Source organism: Ursus arctos, unplaced genomic scaffold, assembly GCF_023065955.2.
Source record: "Ursus arctos isolate Adak ecotype North America unplaced genomic scaffold, UrsArc2.0 scaffold_1, whole genome shotgun sequence".
NCBI lineage: Eukaryota > Metazoa > Chordata > Mammalia > Carnivora > Ursidae > Ursus > Ursus arctos.
The window spans coordinates 90,880,467-90,899,211 of NW_026622763.1; the positions used below are offsets into that span (position 1 = coordinate 90,880,467).

An 18,745-nucleotide genomic window follows, 5' to 3' on the forward strand; every position below is an offset into this window, starting at 1 on the left:
TACTGTAAGTCCTCAGGTTTTTCCACTTGTGATGAACACATGCACACAATCTCATTTTAAAATAGAAATTAGATAATACACTGAAATCAATTTTTTCAATTTTCCTTATCTCTAAAATGTTTAAAAACAATTAGTACTCACATTCTGCATATAACCAGAGAATCTCTCTGCTGTAGCTGAAATGGCATTTTTAACCTTCTTGAGTAAATCTTTTTTGGTCTCTGAATTACAGATATCTTTTTTAACAAGCAAGTGTGCAAAGCGTCTGTTAAAACAAGAGACAAGTTTAGTGACGTTTTACAAAAGTCTGGTTAGCATGATATTTTAAAGACTGTTAACAATGTCACATAAAACTTTAAGTGTCTAAAACTCTGCTACTCTATAATCAATAAGGTAAAAGGTTACTTAGTAAGAATGTAACAATTACCTGATAAGTGCATTCAGTGGAATTTTCTTCCACGGGATACCTTGCTTAAGCAAGTCATTTGCAAATGATTGAAGTGAAAACAGAGATTGTAAAATAGCATTCATATAGCAGGTATTTCCCAAATTGGAGAAGCTGAAAATGAAAAAAATAGTACTTTTGAAGTCAACAGTAGTTCCTGACATATGTTCATTAAAGTAGGGGGCTCTCTAGTATAGCATAGTATAGCACCCATCAGAATCACATGGAGGGCTTGTTAAAATACGTATTGCTGGGCCCCAACTAGAAACTTAGATCCAGTCAGAGAGAGTGCAGAACTGTGCATTTCTAGCAGGATTCCAGTTGATGCTCATGCTGTTGGTCTGGGGACCATACTTTGAGAACCACTGCATTATAAGATTATAACAAGGAAAATTATACATTTTCAAATGAATGCTAAAAATAACTGGGGACTTATCCAAAGAGCTATTTGTTCTTATTTATAATTTTAATTTTTTCATTGAGATATAACTTAATTCATTTCTCTTAGGTATATGCCCAGAAGTAGAACTGCTGGGTCACAGGATATATGTATTTAGGTTAAATGGGCATTGCCAAACATTTTTCTAAAGCACGTATTTTTAAAAAACTTTTATTTGAAAATATTCCCAAACTCTCAAAAAGTTGCACAAGAATATATTCTTTATCCATATTCACCGTTAATCTTTTGTACTATATGCTTTACAATTTAATGCACCTCTCCCTGTATTTCTCCTGAACCATGTGAGAGTAAGTTACATAGATCATAACCATTCAGCCCTAGATACTTCAGGGTGTATTTCACAAGAACAAGAAGATTCTCTTATACAATCAAAGCAGAGTTACCAGCATTATAAAATTTGATGTTGATATGCTCTTATCTAACATACATTGACATCTGTGAAGAATACAACCTCCGCCACCCCCACCACTATTGGTTAATGGATTGTTTCTCATGTTGGGTTTGCTATTTCTTTATGACAAGATTCAGCTCAGGCTGGAAAAGCACATAGTGACACATAGTGATACCGTGTCCTTTCCAGGGTATCACATTCAGAGGTACATGATATTCCCGTGCTGATCACTGGTGATGTCAACTTTGAATACCCTGGAGAGCTTCCACTTCAGACTACGAGAAAGTATCAGGGTCTGGAATTATCCTACTACCACGGATAATGAAAAAAACAATGGACAAAATATTGGACAACAGGCAGTGCAAGACTGTGATCCTTAAGAGAAGGGAAACAAACTGTGTGAGTACCATCCATTATGCAGGGTTTCTGGCTACAGGTAATTTGCAAACTGCAGTCCAGGGCGGGGTACCCAGAGCCCAGAAATCATGCTGAATTGAGTTGAAAGAAACTGGAGTTTGATAGGCTGAGGCTGCTAAGATTTCTGGGACAGAGCACCTGAGAGGGAGCTGTGCAAAGGAAGAACTCCAGAAATATGCATGGTCTGTTGAGTATTTGGCTGAATACCAACCTGCGCATGCTTAGGGTAAAACCCCATGACACAAGGCAAGATTTTATTTTTTAAAGATTTTATTTATTTATTTATTTATTTATTTATTTACTTACTTATTTGACAGAGATAGAGACAGCCAGCAAGAGGGAACACAAGTAGGGGGAGTGGGAGAGGAAGACGCAGGCTCAAAGCAGAGGAGCCTGATGTGGGGCTCGATCCCATAACGCCAAGATCACGCCCTGAGCCGAAGGCAGATGCTTAACCGCTGTGCCACCCAGGCGCCCCACGAGGCAAGATTTTAGCAGAATAATTCCCAGAGCTCATGCAGGACCCAAGATTGTTTAAGTTCCCACCAGAGTGGAGAGACCTAGGTGAACTCATAGGACATTACTAGAAACCCCAGAGGAGCCATGCTTTAGAAAAGGAATTAGCCTTAGAATAAAGTCCATTCTAGATTTGACACCAAAGAGCTTAAACACAGGTCTCAAGAATAATCAAACCCAATTGCAGATATTAAAACAGCTATTATAAATATGTTTCATGTGATCACAGGTGCAAAGAAAAAAAATAAACTTAAGAGGAAAGAAACAGAAGATATAAAAGAGCTCCAAATTAATTTTAGAGATGGAAAACGCAATAGATGAAAATACTATTGAATGAGATTACCAGATTAGACACTGAAGAAAATACCAGTGAACTTGAAGACACAGCAACTTAAAATATAAAAAGTGAAGTATCTATATATTTTATGTAATAAATTTTAGATATAAATACTGTGTATTACATTCTAATTTAAATAAAACAAAATATTAAACACATTACGTTTTACATATTCCATTTTATATATTTGAAATACTTCATGTATACATGTAAGCAAATGTATATTTTCTTATTTCTTTTTTTGTAAAAACAAAAGATAGATTGCTATACACTGTATATTCTTTAGTGACTTGTTTTTTTTAACTTAACACATACTTTGTTATTTTCAGGTTTCTTTTTTAAAATTACAGTCACCTTAGTGGGTGTAAAGTGGTATCTCATTTTGGCTTCGAGTTCACGTACCTTCTTCAACTTTTTACACTTTCTTTTTCAGAGCTGCACAATTCTCCCTTGTTTCTAGAAATCTGCCCATTTCATCTAGTTATCTAATTTGGTGGTGAAATCACAGTATTGTCTTAAAATCTTTTTTATGTTGGTAAGGTTGGTAGTAATATATTTACTTGTGCTTCTGATTTTAGTTATGTGAGTCTTCTCTTTTTACCAGTTTAGATAAAGGTTTTTTGATTTTGTTGATCTTTTCAAAGAATCAACTTTTGGTTTTGTTGCTTTTGTATTTCTCCTGTATTTCTAGTCTCTTATTCATCTCTTCTCTACTCTTCCTTCTGCTAGCTTTTGGGTTTAGTTTGCTCTTCTTGTTCTACTTCCTGAAGGTGTAAAGTTAGGTTACTGATTTGAGGTCATTTTTTAAAAATCATAAAATACACATTAAATTTACCATTTAACCATTTTTATAAAAAAAATTTTAAGAAGACTCTATGCTGAATGTAGGGCTCAAACTCACGACCCAGAGATCACGAGTCACATGCATGTCCTACCGAATGAGGCAGCCAGGCGCTCCATTATTTAACCATTTTAAGGTGCACAGTTTCAGATGCATTAAGTACATTCACAAGGTTGTACAACTGTCACCACGATCAACCTCCAGAATTTTTTCATTTTCTGGAACTGAAACTGTATCCATTTAACAATAATTCTCTATTGCCCTCTCCTTGGCAATCACCATTCTACTTTTGGACTCTAATGAATCTGACTATTCTAGGTAATTCATATAAGTGAAGTCATACAGTATCTGTCCTTCAGTGACAAGCTTATTTCACCTGACATGCCTTCAAGGTTCATCCACATTGTAGCATGTGTCAGAATTTCTTTCCTATTTAAAGCTAACCAGTATTCCATTATATGTATAAAATACATTTGGTTTATCTACTCATTCATTGGATTCTTGGGTTGCTCTCACCTTTAGGTGAGCATAGGTGTATAAGTATCTGTTCAAGTCACTGCTCTCAATTCTTCTGGATATATACCCAGAAACAGACTTGCTGGATCATATGGTAATTCTACTTTTAATTCTTCGAGGAATTGCTACACTGTTTTCCATAGCAGCTGCACGGTTCCCACCAGCAAAGTCCAAGGGTTCTAACTTCTTCAGAGCCTCACCAACATTTCTTTTTTAATGTAGGTGTTTCCTGCTATAAATTTCCCTCTGAGCACTGCTTTTACTGCATCCCACCAATTTTGGTATGCCGCTAGAGCTTCATTCATCTCTACGTATTTTTAAATTTCCCTTGTGATTTCTTCTTTGACTTCACTGGTTAAGAGTGTGTTACTTAATTTCTACATATTTCCAGTTTTCCATCTATAACTGATTTCCAGCCTCATTCTACTGTTCAGATACTTCAGATGATTTCGAACCTTTAAAACTGAGACTGACTTTGTGGCCTAACGTATGGTCTCTCCTACAGAATGTTTCATGTGCATTTGAGAAAGTGTATTATGTTGTTGTTGGGTGGAGTGTTTTATATATATCCATAAGATCTAGGCAGTTTAGTGTTGGTCAAATCCTATATTTTCTTACTGATTTTTCTGTCTATATGTTCTATCCATTATTGAAAGTGGAGTACTGATGATCTTCAGCTATTATTTTACAACTGTTTTTCTCCCTGCAGTTTATTTAAACATTTTGTCTATTGGGGCACCTGGGTGGCTCAGTCAGTTAAGCATCTGACTCTTAATTTCTGCTCAGATGATAACCCCAGGGTTGTGTGATTGAGCCTCACATCAGGCTTTGTGCTGGGCATGGAGCCTGCTTATGATTCTCTCTCTACCTCTCCCCACTAGTTGCACTAGTTGCACGTGCATGCACTTAGTCTCTCTTAAAAAAAAAAAAGGTTCAGAGAAAAGGAACAGGTAAGCAGAGAAGAAAGTGAAATACCTTCACTGCAAGTTTTATGTTATTATCTGCTAAGACATGAAGCGCATATATTACAATGGATAAGCCAAACTGGGAGAGGCCACTTATTCAAGTAAAAAGATAACCTTAAAGCTGGTACAAAAACAGTAATTTGAGTGACACTGAAAACAAGTTGGTAGTTTGAGGAGAGCAATTTGGTAATAGTGATAAAACATTTCAAAGCGCCTTCTTTTAATCTTAACGAAAATACACGTCCAAGAATTTATCCTATAGAAAACTTCCAATAAATTTTAAAAAGGTATGTATATGAGAATGTTCATTCTAGCCTGAATTGTAATGGGAAAAAAGGGAAATCTAAATGCATACTAACATGGTTGAAGGTTATGTATTAATATATGGGGAAGCCCATGATCAATGTAGAGTGAAAAAATCAGGGAACAGATAATAGAGCACAGCGGTTAAGAATGCAAGTGGAGGGGAGCCTGTGTGCCTCAGCTGGTTGAGCATCCAGCTCTTGGTTTCGGCTCAGATCACAACCTCAGGGTCATGAGATCGAGCCCTGTGTCAGGCTCTGCACTCAGCATGGAGTCTGTTTGAGATTCTCTCTCTCCCTTTCCCTTTGCTCAACCCAGCGGTCGTGCATGCCCTCTCTCTCTATCAAAATAAATAAATAAATAAATAAAAATCTTAAAAAAAAAAAAAAAAGAATGCAAGTGGAGTCCGACTAGATTTACTACTGCTGTACCACTGACTATATCACCTTGAGAAAGTTAATTAACTTCTCTAAAGCCTTGGTTACTTCATTTGTAAAAGCAGTTTTTTCATACATCTAGCTCACAGAGGGCCTGTGAGGATTTAAAGAAAAAAAAATCTAAACACTTAACACACAGTATTCAACATAAACACTTTAGGTAAGACTGCTACTATTTTTACTATAGTTATTACACTATGATCTCTTTTTTATGTGTTTAATAAAAATACAACCATGAAGGGGATGGGGAGGATATACATAAAACACTGTTGAAGTATCTCAGGAGTATGATGAAGTGTATGTGATTGGAGACTACGCATTTTCTACTTTCTGATTAGTATGTTATATACATGCATTTTTTCCAAAGTTCAAAAACTGGAGACTGGATAATGGAGTTACCATTATTTATGCATGTGATAAATCTTTAATAAGTGAGTACATATTTGAGAACTGTAATTAGTAGGACTCCTTTCATCATTTTTTTGACATCAAGCAAAATATACTTCAGTTAATGACTTCATAAAAAGAAAGCAAAGTATAAAGAATTTACCTACCCCTGCAGTTGCTGCTGTTGGTGAGAGGAAAGGGGCACTCTTGGTTTGTTCCAGCCAGTGTAATCCTGGTTACACCTTAGTTTTTTAACAGAAAGAGGAGCAGGCTGAGGAAGAAATCCCAAACTTCTTTTGGCAGAGGGAGTTTGGCTTGAAACATTAGTCCTATTAAAAAGAACATATAGTGCATAAGCAAAATAATTTTGCATGCTGTTTTATCCCCTAGCGCGTTCAGAGAAATCAATGCCTGAAAAAAAAAATCCTAAACTTGCGGAAGCATCAGTAATAATGATTAACTGGGGAAAAATTCCCCAAATGTAAATTAGCAAGTCTGTCAAGAGATAGTTGAAGAGGGGCGCCTGGGTGGCACAGCGGTTAAGCGTCTGCCTTCGGCTCAGGGTGTGATCCCGGCGTTGTGGGATCGAGCCCCACATCAGGCTCCTCCGCTATGAGCCTGCTTCTTCCTCTCCCATTCCCCCTGCTTGTGTTCCCTCTCTCGCTGGCTGTCTGTCAAATAAATAAATAAAATCTTCAAAAAAAAAAAAAAGATAGTTGAAGAGGCATACAACACTATACCTACGTAACCTGTAATTATTAATGACTTGAGACAAACTATAATATAGTTTTACTTTGCTATTGACTTTTATTCTCTTAATGGATATGATACATCAGTTTGACTAGTCTTGAAAACATTTAGCAGTTAACTTTTTTTCACTATGACAAATAATGACACAAAAAATATTCTTTCACATAATCTCCTGGAGAAATTCCTTTAGTTTATAAGCTTAGAAGTGAAAATGTCAGGAATAAGCATTTTTAATTTTTACTTTTCTGAGACCTTGTGATTGTTTTCAGAAAGGCTGTACCAATTTCTATTTCCACTAACAGTGAATTTCCATTTCTTCACACGGTCTCCATTACATTAATGAGTGAAACTGATCTCACTGTTGTTCTATTTTGCACCTTCCTAATTACTACTGAAGTTGAACATATTTTTACAATTGTTTGCTCTTCTCTAAACTGCTTTTGTGTACCCTTAGTTTTATATTGGGTTCTTAATGATTTATAGTTTTTCACAGATTTTACGTTCTAATCCTTTGTCTATTATATGTTCTAAGTATTTTTGTGTTTTGTTTTTTTTTTAAAGATTTTATTTATTTATTTGACAGAGAGATCACAAGCAGGGGGAGTGGCAGGCAGAGGGACAGGGAGAAGGAGGCTCCCTTGCTGAGCAGGGAGCCAGACACAGGGCTTGATCCCAGGACCCCAGGATCATGACTTGAGCCAAAGGCAGATGCTTAACTGACTGAACCACTCAGGAGCCCTGTATATGTTCTAAGTTTTAAGCTTTTACATAGTCTTTACCAACCTTTTATGGTTTCAATTTTTTTCCTTCATAATTCAGTTTTTATTGGTTGTTCTGAGGATTAGTAGACATTTCAATTTGTACACAATTATTAGTGTACCAAAAATCTAAAAAATCATGTAGTTCTAATTCTTTTCTAAAACTTCTTCCAGTGACCTTCCAGCTTAAAATTTGAAGGCAAATTTTCCTTAATCAAGTACCAATTTATGATAAATGAGAATAATTTTTCTTATCAAGTATCAATATCTTCAAATGTTGATATGCTGTTACACTGTTAAGTCCCACTAATTCACAATGTAGTATCATATACACTACACACTCACATCTTCAATCTTGCACAGCACATTAACAAAGTTACTAGGAAAACAGGACTGCCAGGACCAAGATGTCACAGTGTACAAAATTCTGACAGGGGGAGCCAAGATCAAGGAGTAGTTTTCTTTAGGAAACAATTCTACCAAAAACAACATGGAAAAGGAAGTAATTTAAAATGTTCATGACCTGTTAAACGCACAACTGACTCCAAAACTGCCATTTAGTATGCTTGGTATTATTAGGCTAGAAAAACTACTCCACCTATGGAATGTTCAGCTGACATCCAACAATCAAAGCCTCCTATATTCAATATTCCACTATTTTCTGGTTGTACCAAGAAACAATCAGCAAATGATTTAACCTCTTAAAAAAAAAATCTACACTTAAAAAATTGGGATAAGGTGGGACTCCCTCCTTAAAAATGTTTCTAGAGCTACTAAAAAACTTGCATTTATAAAATAGTTGATAAAAATATTCCTCTAGATTATACAAGAAGGGAGACAGGGACCACTGATAAGACATGGCTTATGATATTAATCAGAAGTGGCTTCTTTCTCTCCTGCTTCATCTGAGGCTGGACTCTCTTCATTTTTAGTTTCTCCATTTTCTTTTTTTTAAAGCTTTTATTTATTTGACAGAAAGAGAAAGCCCAAGTAGGGGGAGCTGCAGAGGGAGCGGGAAAAGGAAGATCCTCACTGAGCAAGGAGCCCAACATGGGGCTTGATCCCAAAACCCTGGGATCATAACCCAAGCCGAAGGCAGATGCTTAACCAACTGAGCCACCCAGATGCCCCAGTTTTCTATGTTTTCTGCACGTAAGTCTTTTGTTTTCTGGTTAGCCACTGTAGCCTGTTTTTCCCTCTGCTCCCCTTTTCCCTCTTTGTTTGTACTTTTTTTGTCTGAAGATTCATCCTTTCCTGCTGCCTTTTTGAGCTTCATTTTTACTTTTGCAGGAGCAGATTTCTCCTCCTTCGCTGCCCCCCTTCCCCACCACAGAGCGGACCCCCCTCTTGGGCATCCTGGTGGCAGGTCACAGTGCAAGAAGAGCATGTGCAAAGCTGGGCTGCCTGGCCATTGCCCTATGGTTTCAACTTTTTTTTTTTTAAGATTTTATTTTTATTTATTTGACAGAAAGAGACAGCCAGCGAGAGAGGGAACACAGCCAGGGGGAGTGGGAGAGGAAGACGCAGGCTCCCAGCGGTGGAGCCTGATGTGGGGCTCGATCCCAGAATCCTGGGATCATGCCCTGAGCCGAAGGCAGATGCTTAACAACTGAGCCACCCAGGCGCCCCTATGGTTTCAACTTTTGTGTCTTAAGAATTAATTCTATAATTCTATACTGTAAGGGTCACAGAAATATTTTCCTATTATTTTCTCCTTAAAGTTTTTTTTTTTTTTTAAAGATTTTATTTATTTGACAGAGAGAGCGCAGAAGCAGGGGGAGCAGCAGAGGGAGAAGCAGGCTCCCTGCTGAGCCCGATGCTGGACTCGATCCCAGCACCCTGGGATCATGACCTGAGCCGAAGGCAGGCGCTTAACCGACTGAGTCACCCAGGTGCCCCTGTCCTAAAAGTTTTCTCATTTTCCTCCTATTTAGGTCTTTAATCTGCTTAGACTTTCTTTTTTTAAGATTTTATTTGTAAGTAATCTCTACATTCAATGCACATGTGGAACTCACAAGTCCAAGATTAAGGGTCACGTGCTCTATTGACTGAACCAGCCAGGCACCCCTACCCTAAAACTTATCATTAGCTTTCTATCAGTTTTATCTCTTACTATGCACTACTAAAAACACTGTAATTTGAACAGTACAAGGTATATTTGCTTCCATCCTTTTGCTCTCAACCTTTCTTCATCTTTATGTTGTTGTTTCTTTTAAATAGCATATAATTATTTTTCTTCCTTTAAAATCCAGTCTTTCTCTTTTTAACTGAAACATTTTGTATCTATATTTAATATCATGACTGATTTAGACCAATGACATTTTTGGGGGGGGGCGACTAATAACTTTTAATATCCATGTACTAATTCTACCACCTGTGTCATTTCTGAGTCAGTATTTATTAATTTTTCTCCTCCATATGAGTTGTATTTTTCTGCTTGTCTGCCTAGTATGTTTTCTTGGATGCCAGACATTGAGACTTTTATCTTATTGGGTGCTAGATATTTTTTATTTCTATAAACATTCTGGAATTTTGTTCTGCGATGTGGTTAGGTTACCTGGAAACAGTATTATCTTTTTTGGGTCTTGCTTTTAAGGTTATGTGGGAACAGAGCAGCAATTAGTCCAGGGATAGATTTCCCTGCTAATGAGGCAAGACCTTTCTTAGCATGCAAACTCCTGCTATCAGGAACAGGAACGATGTTTGGCTTTACGTGAACTCCAAGTATTATTCCCTTAGATCCTGTGGGTGATTCCTTCCCAAGCCTTGGCTAGTTTATTCACCTGCACAGGTTGATGAGCAGTCAACTGAATACTCAAGGGGGATCCTCTGTAGAGCTCTATAGTTCTTTCTCTGTGCAGTTATCCCCTCCGGTCCCTGTTCTGTGAATTCCAGATGCCTTGGCCTCCCTGGACTCCTAGTTCCATTTCCTCAACTCAGGATGAGCACAGGGCTCTGCTTGGTTCCCCCTCCTTGCGTGGCAGCCTGGGAACTTTCTCCAGGAAGCAAGGTGGAGCAGTCATAAGACTAATTTCATTTGTTTCCCATCTCTCATCAATCACTGTCTACTGCCTCATGTCCAACGTCATGAGACTCATAATATTTCATGTATTTTGTCCAGGTCCTCAATTGTTTCATGAAAGAGAGCAAATCTGGTCCCTCTTATTCCATCTTGGCCAGAAATGGAAGTCATCTTTAAATTTTTAATATGTGTAACTTAAGTTCTCAAAAGTAACTTAAAATGTTTTAATTTCCCTATACTCTTCCCCACTCCTATATTTCTTATTGTCTAATATTTTATTATTTTTTTTGCTTTCAAGCCTATTGTATCCTCATTTTATAAAAACTATCAAACTATTTAGATGCATAGAATAATCCTTAACGGGTATCTGGAAAAATAAACAACTAGGAATTAAAAAAGAAAGGGAGATTTACTTTCTACTGCATGCACCCTGTAACTTCTGAAGTTTCTACCATATGCACTTATTAATTATACAAAAGAATTTTAAAAGTATTTAGATTTTTAAATATGCTTTTATAATTTTTGCTGATATTTTCATTTCTTCCTTTGTTCAGTTTGCTTCTTGCAGAATAAATTGTCTCTGTAGCTAAAAACAGAATTATTTGTCTGCATTCTTGAATTATAATTTAGCTGGGTATAGAATTCTTTGATGCTATTACTCCAGTGTATTCTGTTTCTGTCGTTGCAAATGTCACTCTCTTTTCCTTCTATAAATGATATATTTTCCTTTGAGTAGCTTTTAAAATTTCATCTACAATATGGATTTTTTTTTTTTTAAGTACCTGCTGTTTGGCATTTGTTGAAGCTTTTCAGTGTGTGGACTTTCATCATTTTCATCCATTGTTTCTCTGCCAAATTCCTTGTCTTTATTTTCCTTGGTCTTATTTTCTCCAAAATGCTATTAAGACATGGAGGATGGGGACGCCTGGTGGCTTAGTTGGTTAAGCCTCTGATTCTTCGTTTTGGCTCAGGTTATCATCTCAGGGTTGTGAGATCGAGCCCTACATCCGGCTCTGTGCTCGGTGACGAATCTGCTTGAGATTCTCTCTCACCCTCTCTATCTCCCCGTCCCTCAGCCCACTCACAAGCTTTCTCTAAAATAAACAAATCTTAAAAAAAAAAAAAAAAAGACATGGCGGATAGACCATGGGGCCCAACATAAGTTTCTTCATTTCATTTCACATTTACCACCTTCTCTCTGTGTTGCAGTCCACAATCAGGCATTCTTGACTTGCTTAGTATCTGCCTCAGTGTGGATCTCTAATCTGCATAGGACTTTATATTAGAGGTTCACAATTCCTGCCCCTACGCAGGTAACACAGATGCCAGTCACTGAAATTCCCATTTCTGTGTATTTGCACTCTGCTCAGGGAGCATGAGGCAAGCAGCATATTTATGGTTCTACAGAAGTGTTTTACTTGGTTTATTAGCACAGAGAGCAGTTCTAGATATGAAGCTTCATATCAGAAACCAAATTCTGGCCTGGGGTCATGTTCAAGTCCCAATCTCATGCTGGTTTTCTAAATACGTCTCTAGTCTGTGTTTGCCATATGCCCTATGACTTCAGCCTTTACTCAATATCGGTTTTTTCTCACCGATTTGGAAATTATCACCTCATCTTTGACTAAAGCTTTGTATTAAAAAAAATTTTCTTTTCCTTAGCCATCCAGTGTACAGTGAAGTCTATTATTTTGAGAAGAAATTTGTACTACATTTAATTATTTACAAACGAAATTTAGGTTTTTGTAAAAACTTGGATTCCTTTAAGATTCTTCCAATAAGCAGATATATGTCTCTCTCTTAAAAGTACAGTATCAAATTCTTTACTTCCCCTCAATCATTTTATCAAATAATCAAGATTTTTTTTCCTACTACTTTGAATTAAATTCTACTAAAAAACAAAGTATCCACAGGTCATTATATAGCACATACACCACCATTACTCTTATCTTTTTACATTTACCACTGTCCCTCCAGGCTACATTCCAAGATCATGCCTTCTTCACAAGTAGTCAGCAGTTCTCTCATATATTTATACTCAATAAATATCAAAAATAATTTAACCTGTATCTATAGGACAGCAATTAAATTTCTGAGTGGCCTTTTTCAGGAAAAAGATACTAACTATACAATTGTGTACAACTTGTTTTTTTTAAAGAAAATGTCTTAACTTTTGGTAGTAGCTTAACAAATACAAAGGCAACAAAGGCAATTTAAAAATGCCTCAGGAGAGATCTTAGTATGTTCATCGCTTGGCATGATGGAAAACACACTAGTCTAGAATCTGATCACATTGCCAGTGACCTGTGACCCTAGTACAAATCTCCCTAGACATCAGTTTATTCATTTGTTGAAAAATTTGTTAAAAAAATCTGAAAACTAAAACATTTCCAGAGTACCAACTAAAATGTCATGAGTCTATGATTCTCATCAATTTTGTTATTTTAAATTAGAGTATTCACTTAGAGCATAATGGACAGCCTACCCCTTCAATTCAATAATCTGCAGAAGAGAGCACCTCAAGTCCTTCACAAGGTATATAACCAACACATACCTGTCTAAGTTAGTGCCACCAGAGGAGTAGTCCTTGGATCCAGTTCTGCTGCCATAAAAGGATGATGACTGTAAAGGTAAAAGTCCTAAAAAAGCCAAACAAACAGGAAAAATTTAATTCCTAAATCAACCATTCAAGTTCATTTAGTAGTAAAATTATGCATTAGGCCTGTTCATACTTAATTCTTTTTCCCCCTTTCTTTTCATCAAAGTAATATATATGCATGTTAAAAGATCAAACACTGGGGAAAGGTTATAACAGTAAAGAATACTTTCCTGTCCCAAAACTCTACAAATTTTGCTTCTAATTTCTAACCATTTTTTAAAACCTAGTTTTCCTCATTTCTTTCATAATGCTACATAATGTTTCTACTATTTAATTTATTCATTATAAACAGTATCAGTTACCTCCATTACGAAAAATTAGAAATTTCTCATTTACATCACCCCATTCTTGTTCTCTTCTCTCCAATTATTGATTGTGATGTTACTTTTACTAATTAACTTTGTAACTTCAATACACTTAAAACTTCTATATTTTGTTCTATGAACTTTCTTATCGCCTGACCACGTATTAATTCCTTCTCCATTTCCACATCAACTTTTCTAAGACATACCTTAAATTCAACATTGTTAAGGCTTATTACATCTTTAAGCATTGTTTTTTAACTACAGATTGATTACAAAAGCTGAAAACCCGTAAGTGGAGTTTACATAATGTATTATTATTTCAGAAGTAAGAATTATATTAGATACTTCTTTCTGGAGGAGTCTAATGTCACAATCATGAACCACTTAAAGAATGTACCTAGAGTCCTACTCAAATGAATTCTCTTCAACTCCCAAAATCATGCCATATTTTAACTTGCTTCATTTTAATTTCCAGCTGACATAATATTCAAATCAATACCACAAAGCTGAGTGTCTACGGAGTTCTGAGGATCAGAAAGACAGGTTAAATGTGGGAAACACTGACATCAATTCGTGGACAGTCTAACTTTTAGTTTTTGTAAAAATAGGGCACAAGGTGAGCTTAAACAACTGCTTTAGGCAATAATTCCAAGATCTTCTGGAACTTCTAACATGTAACAACACTTATAAAATTCAGTTTCAACCACTTTAACTCCTTGGATTCATTCTATGGTCCAGGCACTTTTATAATGAGAAAGTTTAATTTTAGGCAATTAAATAGGGAAGAAGGTAAAGGTTAGATTCTTTGTTAACAGAATAAAAATTCCCTTATATTGCTAATACTTTAGCCAAGCATAGGACACAAATTTGGCACCCAATAACTAATACTGAATCATGCAGTATTCCTGAATAATGTAGAGATGTGTCCCAGTTTAGGTTTTTATTTCTAGTATAATACAGTACATCATATAATAAATGAGTATCTTATATGAAGACCAAATACTTACCTGATGTCCTATTCTCTTCTGACTGTTTCAAACTCAGCTGCTTCTCTCTACTGCTGGTTAAATACTTTCTGGAGGGATCTGTCATAGCCTTGTTGTTCCTACAGTTAATAATTTAATTCAATATATATACATAGGTATATAAAGACATAGTTCTTAATTTTAAATAGTTATTTCAGAATATTTATATTTCACATACAATTAAAATTTCTTAAGTCACATTTCCCCCATCTATTGTTCCCAAATACCTGAGCCTATATGAGTGTAGTGGGACTAGAGATATGCTCATGCTTTGATTAAAAGTGCTAATTTTAGGAGGCCCATCATGCATAAAGCCTGTGGCACATAATGCAGATACTCTACCCAGACTCCCCCTGACCCCACACCAATTTAGGTATGTTTACGACAGCGAGTACCTAGGGTTCTTTTTCACAGATTGTCCTCAAGCCACTAGAGATCCTTTACCGGCACTCTGAGAGAGTCACAGGTAAGGTCAAGAAGCCCAGCTCCCTTGCCTTGGATTAGAACAACCTTAAGGTGAAAATTTTTTTAAGGTGCAATTTATATAACAGATTTTCTCTCTGGAATTAGAATGAAGCCTAACCTCTGCTTGATTTTTTTTTTTTTTTGAAGATTTTATTTATTTGACAGAGAGAGACAGCCAGCGAGCGAGGGAACACAAGCAAGCAGACTGGGAGAGGAAGAAGCAGGCTCCCAGTGGAGCAGGGAGCCCGATGTGGGGCTCGATCCCAGGACCCTGGGATCATGCCCTGGGCTGAAGGTAGATGCTTAACGCTTAATGACTGAGCCACCCAGGCGCCCCTCTGCTTGATTTCTGTCTAAGATCACACTCAGGGTTAATTTCCTGCACTCATTGACTTGCTTTCCCTACTCCCTTCCTGGTATCCCCTGGGAGTACTTTCTTAATAAATAAATTTGCACACAAATTTCCATTTCAGGTTCTAGTTCTGGAGAACTTGATTTACAACAGCTGGTTCTAGAACTGGGCCTAGGAAGCACACATCTAAGGACAGGATTCTGGAATTGGACCACTTATTTGGCAACAGCAACAAAAATCCCACTGCTGATGATAACAACTTTGGGACCTTATAGTTTGCAATTACTACAATTTTTCATCTGAGGTGAACTGGGATGGGATAAACTAGAAGAGAATATGGCTCACGCAATATCTCTAGCACTCAAGAAATGTGGTAGATCACACAATGGATCTTACTGGGGTTAAAGAAATGTTCTATATATATATATATATTTTTAAAGATTTTATTTATTTATTCAACAGAGATAGAGATAGCCAGCGAGAGAGGGAACACAAGCAGGGGGAGTGGGAGAGGAAGAAGCAGGCTCATAGCGGAAGAGCCTGATGTGGGGCTCGATCCCGGATCGCCGGGATCACGCCCTGAGCTGAAGGCAGACGCCCAACCGCTGTGCCACCCAGGCGCCCCTAAAGAAATGTTCTAAAACTAGATTATGGTGATGGTTGCACAACTCATTTACCCAAAATTACTGAATTATACATTTAAAACAAGTGAATTTTATAATATATAAATATGTACCTCAATAAAGTTGTTAAAAATACATCCCAAATTATTCCTTTCCTTGTCCCCAGGTCCTCCATCAAAAAATACAATCTAGTCTATTCTCCTATCCCTTAATGGGGCTGGCCTTGTGATTTCCTTTCCCCAAAAGATTGCAAGAGACATAACAGTGTGTAAGTCCTGATCATAAGGCTAAGGGCACCTTGCAAATTTACATTCACTCTCTTGGAACCCTGACACTGTTATGTGAATAACTCCACTAGATGATGAAAGACACATGGCCCAATCACCCTCATCACCCAAATACTAGGCAGACAATAGCCAGTCATAGGGGTAAGGCCATTCTGGACCAACCAACCACTGGCCAACCCACCAACTGACCATAGATGCATGAGAAAATGAGAGTACCCAGCCACAATCAGCCAATTCTGGCCCGGATAAGCAGAACCACTCAAGTTGCCATCAACTCATAGGAGAGAATAGTTACTATTTTAAGTCACTAAGTTTTGGAGTAGTCTGTTATACAGCAACAGAACTGATACAAGTGATATGGAATAATAACCATAAAGACTACAGAACTGGTTGGTTGTTGCTATAAGTACTGATCCCCTCCACAGAGAAAATGATAGATGCAGTTGAGTCAATTACCAACCTAAAGATAAAACACCATGAAGAATCGCTCATCCAAGACAGTTGCAGCCCAGATCTTTAGGATTTCAGAACAAGACAATGCTGTTTGCAGCAAAAAAAGTATACATTCCTTAGGAAGTATCACACACTACTCTTGACATAGTACTAAGGCCTGGAAGAGACTATCTAACTATGGGTCATCAACCAGAGCTAGCCATCATGAACTGGGTGCTATCATACTCCTAAGAGTCATAAGACCAGGAAGTTACAGCAGTAATCCATCATAAAATGGAAGTGGTATACCTGGGATGAGTTCTAAGCAAGCAGGAATAGATAACAAGAAGAGGCTTTATGAGTACTGCCTAGAACCAGCTGAAAGAGGAAGAAAAACCTGGCCTGATCATCTTGGTATCTTGCTAGAGGATGAAAATGAACTGCTGCTGCACTATAGACCCATTATGGGACTGCCCAAAAAGACTGGTGAAAGGAAATCCTCCACCGTGCAGAGTTTGAGAGGTGCACTTCATTATCCACTTTATGTGGAGAAAAGAGTGGGCCATGGATTCCTGTATAGCGCCAAATTGTTTGCACGGATAGTCAGGGGCCTGCAAGTAGCAAGCCTGGAAGACCAGGGAGAGATGATTTATGGAGGAGGTATATGAATAGCCACATGGAACTGTGTACAAAGGGTGAGGATCTTTGTCACATATTAAGGCTCACCAGAGAACTCCACTAAAGAGACATTAAACAATCAGGTCCTGGTTCCCAGAGAGGGAACTTTTTTTCACCCATGGGGACAGTAAGAATCCCATTTAATCTAAAGCTACGGCCGCTACTCATTTTGGGCTCCTCATGTTGGCAGAGCATCAGGCAAAGAAAGGAACTGCCACAGTAGCAGGGGTAACTGACTTTGATTATTGTTAAGGAGGTATGGTTGATGCTAGATAATGAGGGCAGGAGGAATATGGAATAACGGAGACTAGGGAATCTCTTACTGTTGTCAAGCTCATTGCTACAGAGATGAAGTTCTTAGTCATATCACTAGGCAAATCACCAAGCCCAACAGAAGTATTAGTGGAGAATGTAGCAAGTCTAGAATGAATGGTAGAAGAAAAAGCTGATAATATCAGTTACAGCCTCAAGGCTATCTATACCAGTAAGGACAAAAAGGACTACAGCTCATCCCTCTAATCCTCCTTTTATAAGATTTTCATCCAGAAATGGGGCAGTGTCAATGTGAAGAATCTGTGATAACGTGGAGTGAACTTAATAGTTGTGCTCCATCAGAGCCTATCTGATCCCTTCTTATACTTTTCACACCTCCAGACTGTGTGTGTTCAACAGCCAGCACCTGCAGTTCTTCCTCAGAGGACTGCCTTCGGCTACTTAAAATATTTTGCCCCTCTAGGCAGAGCCACAGAACCAAAGACTGTACAGTATGAGAACATGAAAGCCCATCTTCCTTACTTCAAGTTGGAACAGGCCCAGTGCCCCCTGCTGGATCAAGACGAAGCCTACTCTCCCATAGAGATGACACCCTTCGTTGGCTTCCTCTCTGTCTCTGTCCTACTTTCCTCACTCTGATCTTCCTATGAGCACTTTCTTAACAAGTCACTTGTACAACTGTATCAATCTAGAGTCTTCTAGGAAACTCAAACTTCAAAAAAATCTAACTGTGATATTGAAAAAAGTGTTATTAGTCCACAACAAAGATCAGAAATTTAGGGCTCATCAGACAGAATTCTAAGTGGAAAAACTGGGATGATCCTAAAGTGTGGTGAATACAGTGAACTGGCATACAACAGTCTATTACAACCACCTTTTAATGTAGCTATCCTATGAAAGCCAGAAAGCTAAAACACTCCATTTCCTAGTTACTGTTCAAGATGTGAATTAAGGTAATTACATATAATTGTGTAATATCTGGAAAGTGGAAGTAAGGCAGAGGTCATGTGTTCTGCTCCTTGTGATGGCAAAAATCATTTTGGAGGTGTCCAGTTTTTCTGTAGAGATTTCTAATTTTGATAGTGGCAGCATGGTTCCAGA

General features: G+C 37.5%; 1 protein-coding gene across 7 annotated transcripts in view; it reads right to left on the bottom strand.

Moving 5' to 3' along the window:
* The window catches only part of USP37 (ubiquitin specific peptidase 37), an 83,308-nt gene that overhangs the window by 40,842 nt on the left and 23,721 nt on the right, over positions 1-18,745 (bottom strand). For all 7 annotated transcript variants that reach the window (XM_048214151.2, XM_026491945.4, XM_044381167.3 and 4 more), the window contains 5 exons: positions 14,517-14,614; positions 13,100-13,184; positions 6,183-6,344; positions 428-559; positions 142-265 (listed from right to left, as the gene is read on the bottom strand). In XM_048214151.2, coding sequence (XP_048070108.1) covers positions 142-265; positions 428-559; positions 6,183-6,344; positions 13,100-13,184; positions 14,517-14,614 — 601 coding nt within the window. The remainder of the gene's footprint in view (positions 1-141; positions 266-427; positions 560-6,182; positions 6,345-13,099; positions 13,185-14,516; positions 14,615-18,745) is intronic.